General features: G+C 45.6%; 2 protein-coding genes across 2 annotated transcripts; one reads left to right on the plus strand and one right to left on the minus strand.

Annotated features, from left to right (window-relative positions):
* The first annotated feature begins 397 nt into the window (after positions 1 to 397).
* plekhd1 (pleckstrin homology domain containing, family D (with coiled-coil domains) member 1) lies at positions 398 to 8,003 on the plus strand. Its single transcript, XM_076299992.1, has 13 exons — positions 398 to 552; positions 1,510 to 1,603; positions 1,855 to 1,944; positions 2,090 to 2,166; positions 2,559 to 2,650; positions 2,757 to 2,809; positions 3,226 to 3,320; positions 3,631 to 3,724; positions 4,195 to 4,424; positions 5,338 to 5,470; positions 5,917 to 6,061; positions 6,893 to 7,036; positions 7,864 to 8,003. Exons 1-13 carry the CDS (start codon positions 398 to 400, stop codon positions 8,001 to 8,003), a joined length of 1,542 nt encoding a protein of 513 aa, XP_076156107.1.
* A 2,850-nt stretch (positions 8,004 to 10,853) lies between these two features.
* Positions 10,854 to 13,406, minus strand: ccdc177 (coiled-coil domain containing 177). Its single transcript, XM_076299795.1, has 2 exons — positions 12,752 to 13,406; positions 10,854 to 12,712 (listed from the first exon to the last, which is right to left on the minus strand). Exons 1-2 carry the CDS (start codon positions 13,404 to 13,406, stop codon positions 10,854 to 10,856), a joined length of 2,514 nt encoding a protein of 837 aa, XP_076155910.1.

Raw genomic sequence — 13,406 nt, forward strand, 5'->3', positions numbered from 1 at the left:
TGAAGTGCAGTAATCTCAGTGATGGCGTTTTACTGGCAGTGCGCATCACTGAGAGGTATTGACCTCTCAGATTTAGAAACTCTACAAAAGCCTCTATTACATCCTGACCCAGCTCATCTTTCTTTCTCTCTCTCTCTCTCTCTCCATATCCCTGCTTTATTTCCACCTACCCTTCCGCCAGCTGATGTAGTTATTGGCAGCCACATTATTCCACCTCACTGAGTTATTGGGGATTTTTCTGTTTGTGTTTTTGTACGTCCGCTTGTGTGTGTGTGTGTGTGTGTTTACATGTGAATGTGTGTGTGTGTGTACACCGATGTGTGCATTTCTATTTTTACTTCATTGATATTTTGCTCCATCACTCCACCCACCCCACCCCTGGCTCAGACTGGGGACCATGTTCTCCTCTTCCTCCAAAGCCTCACTTGCCTCCCCCTGGAGTTCCATGGAGCAGACCGACACGGACGTGCTGGACATCAGCACCAAGGTGCAGCTGTATGGGGTGTTGTGGAAGAGGCCGTTTGGACGTCCCTCTGCCAAGTGGTCTCGCAGGTATGTACGGGAGTCTCCATGTCATACGAATGGAGCATAGTTAGTAGTTAGTACAGATCTGACGTATGCATATCTTTGGGTCTGATAAGGTGTGTGTTTATTTTTGCTGAGTTCAACCATAACATTGAAGGCTCAAGGAAAGGAGCGTGCAATGCAGGGCTATGCAGGAGCGTGCAATGCAGGGTTTGACAATGTATATGGTGAATACTGATATTTGGCAGACAATCACCTTGTAAGCTGACCATGTTTACACTTTTTTATTAGTAAACAAACAATAGGTATTTTTGAATATAGTATTACTTTTGTCATGACAGGGCTTAAATATGTTTTTGATGGTGCAACATAAATTTGTGTTAACAGTTTAATGACAATAAAAAAAAATGGTAAATTTTGTATTGAGGTGTGTATGGCAGTTGTGGATTATCGTTTTATTGTTGCATATACTTTGCTATACAGCGAAATTCTTATGCCACAGTTGCAGTAGTGCAAGGATAAAAGGGGTAAATAAACACAGGGGGGAATTAGGGGGGGGGGGGGGCATAAATAAGGGGAGTTGAAGCCTTGAGTGAACTTCTGTTTTGACTGGTCCATTTCATGGTAAATCAAACTGTGGCTTAGATACGTATTGAGCTTACTGTTAACTGTCATCTGATCTTGCATCTTACAGTTAAAAGAACTATGATCTTTTTTTATATCAACTTATGATCAGTTTATTTTTTATTGTACAACCTTGTGTGCAGAATTTTACCACTTCTTCAAGAAAAAGAAAAGTCAATACTTTAAGAGAAAATCCATTCACTATACCATTTTGGCAAACAACACAATTACCTTGTACTGTATGAAAAGCAGAGTACACAATGCTCTACATGTGTAGCTATATAATAAGTTATGATAACAGAGCTGACTGTGCCAGTCTTTTCAGTTCAATATATGAGGATAAATGTAACATCTTCTCAGGTTTTTCATGATCAAGGACAGCTTCCTGCTGTACTATGCTGAAAATGAAAAAAGGAACTTTGAGACAAACAAATACTTCAACATCCATCCCAAAGTAAGAGCTTCTATATCTTCTGTCCTTCAACCCATCAGTTAAATGTCTGTCTGATTTAGAGTGCACAGTGGTAACGAGGAGCCCCATGCTGATGGTGTCAGTATATTTGACCCATATCCCATAATTAATCAAACCCAATTGCATTTGGACAAATGCACTCAGTGGGCCATTGTAGCTATCCCAGTAATTAATGAGTTCATTCATCTGGCTGTGACTCTGTCTCTCGTTCTGTCTCCTGGTGCTTCACCAAGGGAGTGATTCCGCTAGGAGGATGTGTAGTAACCGGAAGGGAAGACCAGGGAATGCCTTTTGCCTTGGTGATTAACCATGAGGATTTCACGGTGAGATGTTTGGGTTTTACTCTGAGCCTTTTTGTCCACTTTATTTTCATAAAGTTTAGCACAAAATGGTGTGAATAACTCTGGTTCAGTGTATTGCTTGTGAGTAGAATCTACAGTCCTGAGACGGTGGTGTTTTTTTCCACAGGGTAACATCGTCCTGGCGGCAGAGTCTGAGGCTGAGCAGAACCAATGGCTGGAGATGCTGCAGGAGTCTGGCAAAGTGTAAGTGGCTCAGCAACCATTCACCTCTAAGAGCACTACCAGTACTTACAGAAATAGCACCATCTATATTATTATGTGCAGATACTGGCAAGCCATCTTATTACATGCAGATACTGCCAAAATAACTTAATGGCTCACTTAAAATACCATTACACAACAAAGACATTTAGACGACAGAACTGACCTGACCATAGTGTTGTTTATGAATTCACACACACCGCGGCTGTCAAATGTGTGCCAGTCACTTTGACACAATAATGTCTGACTTCTTTATGCTTTGTTGAAGGATTCTGTTTTGTACCCTTTGTGTGTTGCTTTTGAATGGGTAACTCAACGTTCTTTCTTTGGTTCCATTATTTCACAAAGTATTGCTCTTTTCTCCTCCCCTGCAGTACCTGGAAGAATGCCCAGCTGGGTGAAGCCATGATTGAGAGTCTGGAGGCCCAAGGGCTCCAGCTGGCCAAGGAGAAACAAGAGTACTTGGGTAAGAAGGGGTACAGGTGGGGTGAACAGGGGCAGACACGTCGATAGAGATGTGTAGTAGTTGTGCAGAATAATAACCATTTTTGTATATTGGATGTCTCACTCAGATAAACTAATGGAGGAGACAGAAGAACTTAGCCTGCAAAGGGAGCAGAAGGAGGTGAGTCATGCCTTGGCATCATGTGGGCAGCAGTGTGTACTCAGCTCACAGCAAACACACAGAGATATAAACATGCATTAGCAGCATACTGAAAGACCCACTGGATTAGAGGATCTCTTAAATGCCTAGATATATGTAAACACACAGACATTTGTCCATTTACTACAATTTGTCCTGTTGCTCCACAGTGTCTTATGGGTATAATGATATTGTATGTTTGCATGTTAATGCTATTTTGAAAGACTTTGACTTATTTTATTTGATAAGATTATTTATTTATATCCATGACAGTGAATGTTTCAGTGTTTGTGTATATGAGGACTTCAGACAGTAATGGATGTATGTATATGCACTTATTAATGGATGGATGTATATGCACTTATATTTATCTTTTTCTGTGTTTCTGTTTGTCACAGGAGCTTGAGCGACTAAACCAGGTTCTAGAAGAGGAGAAGCAGAAGTTTGAAGAGGTTGTGCTAGAACTGAGAGCCGAGCAAGAACAGATCAAATTGTAAGATTGCAGAACTTAAACTTAGTGAAGTACACACTATTACGCAAAGATTTGTATGGTGTTTACTAATCAGTATAACAGACATTATTATTATTATTATTAATTATGTATGATGTGACCATGTAATGTATTTTGTAACTTTGTATTAAAAACCTGGGAATGAAAACAGTTTTCCGGGACAGTCTCTGACTGTCCCCTGTGTCACCAACATATATGCATCATGTCCATAATTATCAGTAAGCCCACAACCTCATAAAGTAGGTTTTACCTTTGCTTGATGTTGGCACCTTATTTTGCCATGTGTTGGCAGGGACTTGGATGGAACAGCTCAGTCCCTGAAGGGAGTAGAGAGTGAGAAGGAAGAACTCCATAGTCTGAGCACTCTCCTGCAACAGTCCCTTGAGGTAGAGTAACAGGGGAACCATATCGTCTGGGTCTGTGGGTTCAGGTTGTGTTGTGTTGTGTTGTGTTGTGTTGTGATGTGTTGTGTTGTGTTGTGTTGTGTTGTGCTGTGCTGTGCTGTGCTGTGCTGTGCAGTGTTGTGTTGTGTTGTATTGTGTTGTGTTGTGCAGTGTTGTGTGTTGTGAAGGAATGCACACCCAAACAGAGGTGCTGACTAAGGTCTACTCTAATGAGGGTGGCTACTCATTTTTTATTTATAACACTACACAGCAAACAACTGGGGGTTATGACGAGGAGCATAAAGCCCTGTCAAGTCAAGTCAAGTTTATTATATAGCACATTTATACACAGGGTTCATTCAATGTGCTTTACTTTAACAAAAGCAAAGATTAATAGTGAATGAAATCATAAAAGGGCAATAGTTAAAGAATAGTTTAAAAGGTACTGTGAAATAATCCTGTGTGTCCCTCAGGAACTGTCCCTGGAGAAACAGCGCACTCTGGAGCTCCTGCAGAAGCAAGAGGCTGGAGAGGAGGAGAAAGGGGGGAGGCCAGAAGATGAGGCCCAGAACGCCTCACCAGAGCCTGTGGGGGTGGACACGGGAGGGCTCCCCGAACACACAAGCCAGCTCCAGGCCAACCTGTGCCTGATCGAGGAGCAGATGAAAAGCCTGCAGAAAGAGAAGGAGCAAGCAGAGGACAGGTGATTGGCTCTGAGGGAACAGAAAGAACATATTCTAACCTTGTGAGAAGTTATTGATCTGTTTTTAAGTTTGTAGTCAGATTAAATCATTGTGCTTTAAGTTTGTAGTCAGATTAGATCATTGTGCTTAATATCGGCACACTGTACTTTGTACTGAAAATGCATTTGTGTATTACAATCTTGTGCATGTTATATTGTATAATGGACACAGATGCTGCAGAGATATTCTATAGATCTATGCGAGTCACATGATGATGTGTTGGCATGCAGGGATGTACTGTAGCGTGTCCTGGGGCTGACTAAGTGCTAATGGAGTTTAGCAATGGGGAGTACTAAAGTGGAAATGGACATTGATTCTAAAGCATGCCTACTCATCGACTAGACACCAGCGAGCATTGAGAAGCACTGGTTGAATTGATGGGGTTATATGACTGACCTCTGGGAGCGATTTGGGCCCAGGCATATTACAGGGCAGCTTATCAAATAAACTCTTTGTCTAGGTCCCTATATAGCATCAGTTCAACCCCAGACAATGGATAAACCAGCTCTTACTGAAATAGCACTGTATTATAAAGAGTAATGCATTTATATTTTGAAAATCCTGTTTGAGCAGTTACATTTTTCCATGATGAAGTTAAAAAAAAAAAACATCTATTGTTGAAGTCTTTCCCATTTTGTGTTTGATAATTAATCTCTGTTGACATTACCTTGCTTTAAGACTTATCAGTTAAATATCTTCAACACTAAACAGCTGGCATCTTACAATCATTATGCCATGTGATACCGTTGGAATATATTGAACAAACTGAAAAAGGCTGTGGAATCAGCCACTTTATACGAAGGCTATAATAATCTTTTCCTCTTCGTGCATGTTGTTTGTGTGCGTATAACTGATATCTGCTGCCCCCTGCAGACTAAAGGAGAACGAGCAACGTGCCTCAGTGCTGCAGGAGGAACGCGAGTACTACTCGACTCAGGCGCGGACACTGCAGCAGTCTTTGGCGCAGCTCACTGCAGACAAGCAGCAGACAGAGGCCGAGCTGAAGGTGAAACTCTACAACATTTAACTGTACAACTATACTGTACTGCACACTGAACAACCTAAACCTGTTAAACAAACGCTGCACAAACCACAAGGACCAAAATAACAGCCACAAACATCAGACTCATTTAGCCTACGGGAGGTTTGATCCATTTTGCTTGTAGGTCCATTTTTGGTAATGTTAGTTCAGTGAAGTACAACAGTTCTTATGATGAGGTATTCTGCTTTTGCCTACAGCAGATTTTACCAGTCCTACTAATAGACTTCAGCAAGGAATTAAATAGCAAAAAGAAGATCCATGATTTAGCATGGGACTCATTTTCCTTTTGCCCTTGAGTTGATCCCTAATGAAGTCAATGTAAGCAGTCGAGTAGATGTGGAACTAACTACCAGTGCACTACCTCCCTCACTATTCCTCCCTCTGTTTGCCTCTGTTTTGGTGGAGCTCAGGTGGAGATCGAGTCTCGCATGGAGCTGGAGCGCAGGCTGAAGCTGGCCGAGGAGGCGCTGCAGAGGCTGGAGCAGGGCCTGGGCTCCCTGGAGGCCACGCACGAGCGCAACGAGAGGATGCGAGGAGATGTCAGCCATCTGAAGAGTGAGTAAAGCCCAACCAGGAACCGCCACGCTCCAGTGCACTCTTTTATGCTCACACACACGCACAAACACACATATGCACACACACACACACACACACACACACACACATATGCACACATATGCACACACACACACACACGCACACACACACACACACACATATGCACACAAACACACACACAAACACACATATGCACACACACACACACACATATGCACACATATGCACACACACACACACACACAAACACACATATGCACACACACACACACATATGCACACACACACACGCACAAACACACATATGCACACACACACACACATATGCACACATATGCACACACACACACATGCACACACACACACACACATATGCACAGACACACACACACACACACACATGCACACAGACACACACACACACATGGACATGCACGCACACGCATCCTCCTATACATACACTTAACAAAGGCATCCCACTGCTCTTGTTTCTAATTCGAGGTTATGGCTGATGCTGAGTGTCCCTGAGGCATTAATAATTATATAGTAGATGCTGGGCTATTTTAAGAACTTAATGTGTTGCAGTAGCCATGCAGTTATATTGAGCTATGGGGGGACAGGATGTGGCTGAAGGTCCAGTTTTATGTGCGATCATCAGAGTGTCTATAGTTTGTCCATTAATATTTGTATATATGACTAGGATGTTATGTGCATTTAAGACATATAAATTGAATCCAGTGTTATAAATGAATGTACCCTATGCTTTATATTACACTAGGTTATATTGTTACTGTAAGTAAAAAGTGTGTGTTGGTCATTTACTTTCAGAGTTTTTTGAGGAGTGCATCTGTGCAGCAGAAATAGAGGCCAAGCTGCCGTCCATCATGAAGAACGCAGTGTATCTCCACAGAGCTGCTGCTCGCCGCATCAAGAGCTGTCGTGTGCAGAGGAGAGCCTCCAGACAACACTGGCGTGAGTCAACATCTGATTCATTAGGAAACACACACACATACACACACACACAAACACAAACACACGCAAACACACTCACACACATACAAAAATTCTCTCTCACACACGCACACACATACACCCACACACACATACACCCACACACACTCACACACATACACAAATTCACACACACACACACTCAGATATTTGCATACACACATGCACAGGCTCACCCTACACGCAAATTCTTACAAACTGCACTGGCATGAAAACACACCCGAAGGCCTATCCAGATGCACTCATGCATTCACATGGTCACAAACATACATTCATTAACAGTAAACAATCTCATAGTCACTAAAATACAGAAATGAAAAAATAACAATTTATCACCTTTTGTTTGGCATTTACATGTCTGTAAATATGTGTTTTTGTATGTGTATAAAGGCCAGACTCTTCATGGGTGACTGCTTTGCACAGATATTAGGCTTTACACTCCTTGGCAATGGCCATACTTAATGTGTGTCAAATGTGCAGCTGTGGCCTCCAGGCTTGTCAGATGGCAAGTATCACAACCATATTTACCACAGTTGTTTTATATAGGCTCTTTCAGCTTGTAGTAAAACCATTGCACTGAAAGCTGCATCCTCAGCGATACGATTATCAAAAGTCGTGGATTAAAAATTTATTTGAAAATCTCCAAGGGAATCTTTCACATAAGTAGACTTTTTCCAGGAATCCCGCTACATCAGATTAGATTAATGTGTACTCCTAGATTGGTTTATTAATCTTGTGAAAAAATATTGATACATTTCCTTTCCGTCTTTCCTATGTGTGGTCTGTAGTGAAGCACTCCCAGTCATTTGTCCATTCATCAGACCAGAGCCCAAGTATGGAGGACCTGCGAGAGACTGCCCGCCGTCTTACCTCCGACAGCTGCTTCAGACAGAAGGTCTACCAGATCATAGCTCGCCAAGACTCTTAAATCTGATGACTCACTCATAGGAGGAGACAGAAAGAGAGGGAGAGAGAGAGAGACAGAGAGAGAGAGAGAGAGGCAGGGAGATAAACAGTGGCTTATCTCCACTGATACTTGACTTTGGTGATGACTGGTGTGGTTTGATTTGAGTGGTATGGCTAGACTCCCTCTATCCATCAGATCCAAGAATGTAAGGAATATATTCAATAGAATGTGATAGCTAACAACTGAACTATGGATCTGGATTAAGATATAGTGGCTATAATGCACAGTGAATTCCACAATGACGGGGAGATATATTCATTTTTGACCCCATGAAATATTTGTATTAATTGTTTACCTTTTAAAATTAAAACAAATAATCTTGAAAGCACCTAATGCTCAAAACAATTAGACTGTCAAATAACAGTCTCTGAAATAATTCTCATTTATTTTTCTAGAACCCTGCTTGATTCAGAATGTGGATTGAAGTCATGGAGACATCAAAAATGTACAAAAATATCTAGCTTTATAACAAAAATCCTATTTGGAGACCTATGATTTAATTGTTTTGAGTGACTTCTCCTTATAGACACCAGACAGACACAACATTACCTCATGAAAGACAAGTCTCTTTATTTTGTTCGGCATTGTATATTAATATACTGTTCAGCATGTTCTACAAAATTGCATTTAAGTGTCGGTGCTGACTGAAATGGCAGCTTACCCTGCATATTCTTGGTTGTGAACTTTCCCTGTTCTCTAATATGTTGCTAAGGGACTGGTAGATGGTCAATTTTATGGCGAAATCAGTATGGATTTTACAGTATTCTCCTGTTGAAAACTCTTAGTGTTAAATATTAAACTGAAGGTATGACGGTGTGGTGATTTCTATTGTCATTGTACTGATTAACTTTTTCTCTAAGTGTTATTAAAGCTTTAGTCTAAACCACTCTGTACTTGATTACTGAAAAACAAGAGCGTTGTTCAGTGAGAATATTAATCAGGGAGGACTTTCTGGGATCAGTGGATGGTCATCTGTGCCACCTGTTGTCTTGTATCTGCAGGGGAGAGAGAGAGAGAGAGAGAATGGATGATTCAGTCATAAGGGGCTCACAGTTTATGTGCAATCATCAGAGCATGAGCTAGCCCAGCCAACTAGACGAAAACAGTGCTCTTGACACTTGAATTGATTCCTGGCTGTAATTCAGGACAGTTTGCACAAACACTAACCTTGCTTTACCTGTCCTGTCTGATAGAAAGTGTTGTGTAATAATCCCCACGCACAACCAGCCGCCAGCATTACTGGGCTTAAGCAAAAATAATTCGGCTGGGCTCAAATGTGTGTTTAGTCTGTTGGATATTTTTATTTCAACTCACTCTCTCTCTCTCTGTCTCTCTCTCCCTCTCTCTCTGTGTGTGTGTGTGTGTGTGTGTGTGTGTGTGTGTGTGTGTGTGTCCTGGTCTAATCACTGGCCATAAAAAACCTGAGCACAGATGGATGCATGAGTTGGCACGGTGCATGCTAAACCAACCCTGGGTCGTGGTCTAATGTCCAGGAATGTGCAGATAGCACCGCCATGTCTCCCTCATCAGGAATCGGTCTAGGTTACGCCGCCATATAGTGTGTGCCTCAGCAAGCAGGCGTGCAGGATGAGATGGCAGTTTCTTGTTGCCGTGAAAACGAACCCCACCATTACTGTTACAGTGCGAGGTCCACAGAAACCCCCGACTGTGTTCCCCCCCCCTTCCTCTGGCAGCCTCCACATTCCCTGGCTCACACACAGCACCATCCTCGTCCCTTATTACCATGGCAACTGTGACATGAGAAAGCACAACCCTGTCACACATACACACCAACACACCCACAGACTGTTTTTTTCCTTCCCTCTTTTTCCATTTAATCTGGAGATTTGAGGATTTGCATCCATCCTGTCTTTCGATAAATGCCAGTTGGCTATCACAGTGAGAGTGCTGAGGGGTTTATATATGGGTGAGGTGGGGGGTTGTGATGTTAGACAGTATCAGCTGCTCATCTGTTTGATGTACTTACATGGAGTAAAGAAAAAAAGCTTCTGGTCTTGTATATAAAGTTGTAGCCAGAAACGTTTGTGTTTGTCATTCATTCACAATGTGCGTACATGCATCTCTATTTTCAGTGGTGGAAAAAGACAGTGGTAAAAGCAGATCTAAAATGATAACTACCATGGGTACATACCCAGCTGAAGCAGGGGGCTGTCTGTGATGTGTTGCTGTTGAGACATCCAGCACTCTGAACCGCATGGGCAATGCTATCTCAGCAGCTCCATAGTGCTGATAGGACTCCTTGCGATGTCACTTTCAAAGGCTGCCTTGTCAGCTGTTTACAACATCACTGTTACATAGGCTCTCAGTCTGAACCCTTGTTTTGTTTTGTTTTGTTTTTTTACTTTAAGATCCCCCCCCCCCCCTGCCTTTACTGACACAGGAACACAAGCTTTAATCAAAAGCCAGTTCGGTTGTCATGGTGTCTGGTTTCCAAGTCAACAATCCTCTTTTTTATTTTCAGCACGTCTCCAAGTTGAGCAGTGGCTTTATGCCGAGCTTTAAAGGAAAAAGAAAAAAAATAGTCCTTTTCCCAAACAAATCCAGTGACGAACAAATGAGTCAGTCCTCTAAACAGCAACCAGCCAAATCCATCAAAAATAGGGGAATACATTTGTCTTTTTACAAGATGAAGATATCCCACTGGTGGAAAATAAATACATGAATTGTGATCATTTAGGACATGTCCAGCAAAGGTTTGGCGATGATGAGGCTTGCATGAAGGCTTGAGCTACAATAAGACCACTTCCAGCAACAGAGCAGTGGAAAGTCAATGTTTGACTGCAGGGTTGTTCACTTTTCACATTTTTCATCCAGACTGGCTTTGAATTGGGCCTCCAGGGCCATTTTGTCAAATGTGCGCATATTGGTTTCCTCCCGCACTTTGTCCCGCACGTGAAACGAGGCTCGTGCCACTGATCGAGCGCTTTCCAGGATGGCACGCTTCTCTTTAAAGATCTGCTCGCTCTTCTCCAGCTTCCTCTCGATGGACTGCAGGAGTTCCAGGCGCCTCTGCCGCTCCTCCTCCTCCACCCGCTGGCGGTTTAGTCTCTGGAGCTTCTCTTTTTCCTGGCGGGTCTGGACGGCGCGCTGAGCCTTCTCCTTCACCCGCTCCTCCGCCACCAGGGCCGCCTGCTGCGCCCGCTTCTCCGTCTCGCGCACGCGCGCCTGCAGCTGCTGTTTCTGCTGCCGCTCCTTCCGCTCGGCGGCCCTCCGCGCCTTCTGGATCTGCTGCTCCTCGCGCTTCGCCTTCTCCTTCAGCTCCCTCTCGCGCCTCTCCACCATCTGCTCGTAGTTCTCCAGCGAGCGGCTCAGCTTCTCCTCAGCCTGCCGGCGGGCCTCCTCGCGCTCCTCCTCCTCGCGCCGGGCGATCTCCTGGATGAGGGCGGCATGCCGCCGCCGTTCGGCGCGGTTCAGGCCCCGCCGCTCTTCCTGCACCTGGTGCTCGCGCTCCTGCCTCTTGAGCTCAGCGATGGTCAGCTTCTCCTTGAGCAGGAGCTGCTCCTGCTCCAAAATGGCGGCACGCTCCTCCTCCAGAGCGCGCAGGTTCTGCTCCTGCAGCGCCTTCTTCTGCTTCTCCTCGCGCGCCGCCTGCTGTAGCCGCTGGAGCCGGGTGCGCTCCTGCTGCTCAGCCTGCTCGCGCCAGCGCTCCTCGCTCTCCTCCGCCAGCCGAAGCTTGGCGGCGGCCGCGTCGCGCTCCTGCTGGCTGAGGCGCCGCTGGCGCGTTGACACCTGGGACTGCCACGCCCGCTGGCACTGCAGCATGGCACGCTGCTTCTCCCGCTCCTCGCGCTCGCGTCTCAACTCATCCAGGCGCCGCTCGCTGTCCCACTGCAGGTGAGCCACGTACCGCGTCTGGCTCATGATGTCCTCCTCCTGGTACCTGGCGAGCATCAGCGCGGCGATCTTGCGGTCGCGCTCGGGCACCGCTTTCAAGCCCCTGCGCTTCACCTCCTTGACGATGCGCTCCACCTTCTGGGTGGTCTGGGGAGAGTGGCTCAGGTCTCCTAGGCTCAAGCTGCGGCCCATCAGGGAGTTGAAGGTGGCTAGCGTACGTGCTCGAGGGCTGGAGGACTTGCCCCAGTGATCCCGTGGGCTGTCCCAGCTGTATGAGGACGAGGCTCCTGACTCTGACGAGCCGCACGTGGTTGTGGTGGTAGTGGTGGTAGTGGTAGAGTTGCACACTGCCTCTCGTCTTCTCTGCAAGGATTCCAGGGAGTGGCTTCTACCAGGTCCTTTAGATCGAGATAGGTGGTGTCCATTGTGCTGGGTGAAGGGACCACCACACGTGCCATTAGCGGCTGGGCTTTGTGCTGCAGACTTTGAGACAACGGGCGCCAGAGATGATGTTCTAGGCAAGGAGGTAGGTTTGGGAGTTGACCTTGGAAAAGTGTTTGAAGACTTGGGTGTGCTACCAGAGGTCTTTTTGGAGACCACGCCTGTAGATGACTGCTGTGTTTTTCCACCAGACACAGCACTTGCTTTTACAGTGGGCTCAGCTTTAGAGATGGGCTTGTTTGGCTTAGCAGGGTTTAGGCCTTTCGAGGCAGACATGGTGATCTTTGGGCTAAGTTTTGTGGACTGATCGGAGCATGTTGTAAAAGATTTACTGGACGAGCTTGAACTGGAGGGGATTGTTTTATCCAACTGACCTGAGCCTAACAGAGGTGTTTTGGATGTCAGTCCTGAACTGACTGGGGTGTTCATGGATGGCATTCCAGAATTCACAATGGAATTTTGGGGGGTTGTGTTGGAGCTTAAAGAGTTGCTTTTAGCAGACTGAGTGCCGTTGACTGTGCTCTCAGGCTTCTTGTCCGCTGTGCTGCTGCTGCTGTTTAGAGTTGCCTGCAAGATGCGTCTCTTCTCCTCCCTGATGATTCGCTCTCGTTCCTCCCTGCACTGCCGAAGTTTTGCGTGCCGCTCCTTCTCGTAGACCTCAAACATCCCAGTGGCCACACGCATGGAGCGTCCCGGTGCCTCGCGGGCAAAGTCGGACAGCGGTCGAGCCAGAAGCTCCACGGGCTTGACCCCGCACCGCGCACACGCCTCCAGCGAGTGAGGGCTTGTCAGCACGTAACGGCTCCCCTCCGCCACCGGTGAGTCAAAGTTAAAGAGGTCGAGGTGTAGCTTCGTCTCCGGCTCTGCGCTCGGCTGCTGGTTCTCCTCTGGACCAGTTTCTGGCTCCGGCAGGGACGGAGTGGCTGGGCCTGAGTCGCTCTTCGATGGTCCTGGGACCGCCGAGCCATTCTCTTCTGGAATTCTGGGAACATCAGCCTCGGCAGAGGGGGTCGCAATGTGTGGGTCACTGGTCTTACAGGGATCTTCTGGTTCCAGAGGATCAACCAT

The sequence above is a fragment of the Alosa pseudoharengus genome, unplaced genomic scaffold (genome assembly GCF_046254945.1).
Source record: "Alosa pseudoharengus isolate Yale_2024_CS ecotype anadromous, Long Island Sound unplaced genomic scaffold, YU_APseudo_1.1 YU_APseudo_1.1_scf_22, whole genome shotgun sequence".
Taxonomy (NCBI): domain Eukaryota; kingdom Metazoa; phylum Chordata; class Actinopteri; order Clupeiformes; family Clupeidae; genus Alosa; species Alosa pseudoharengus.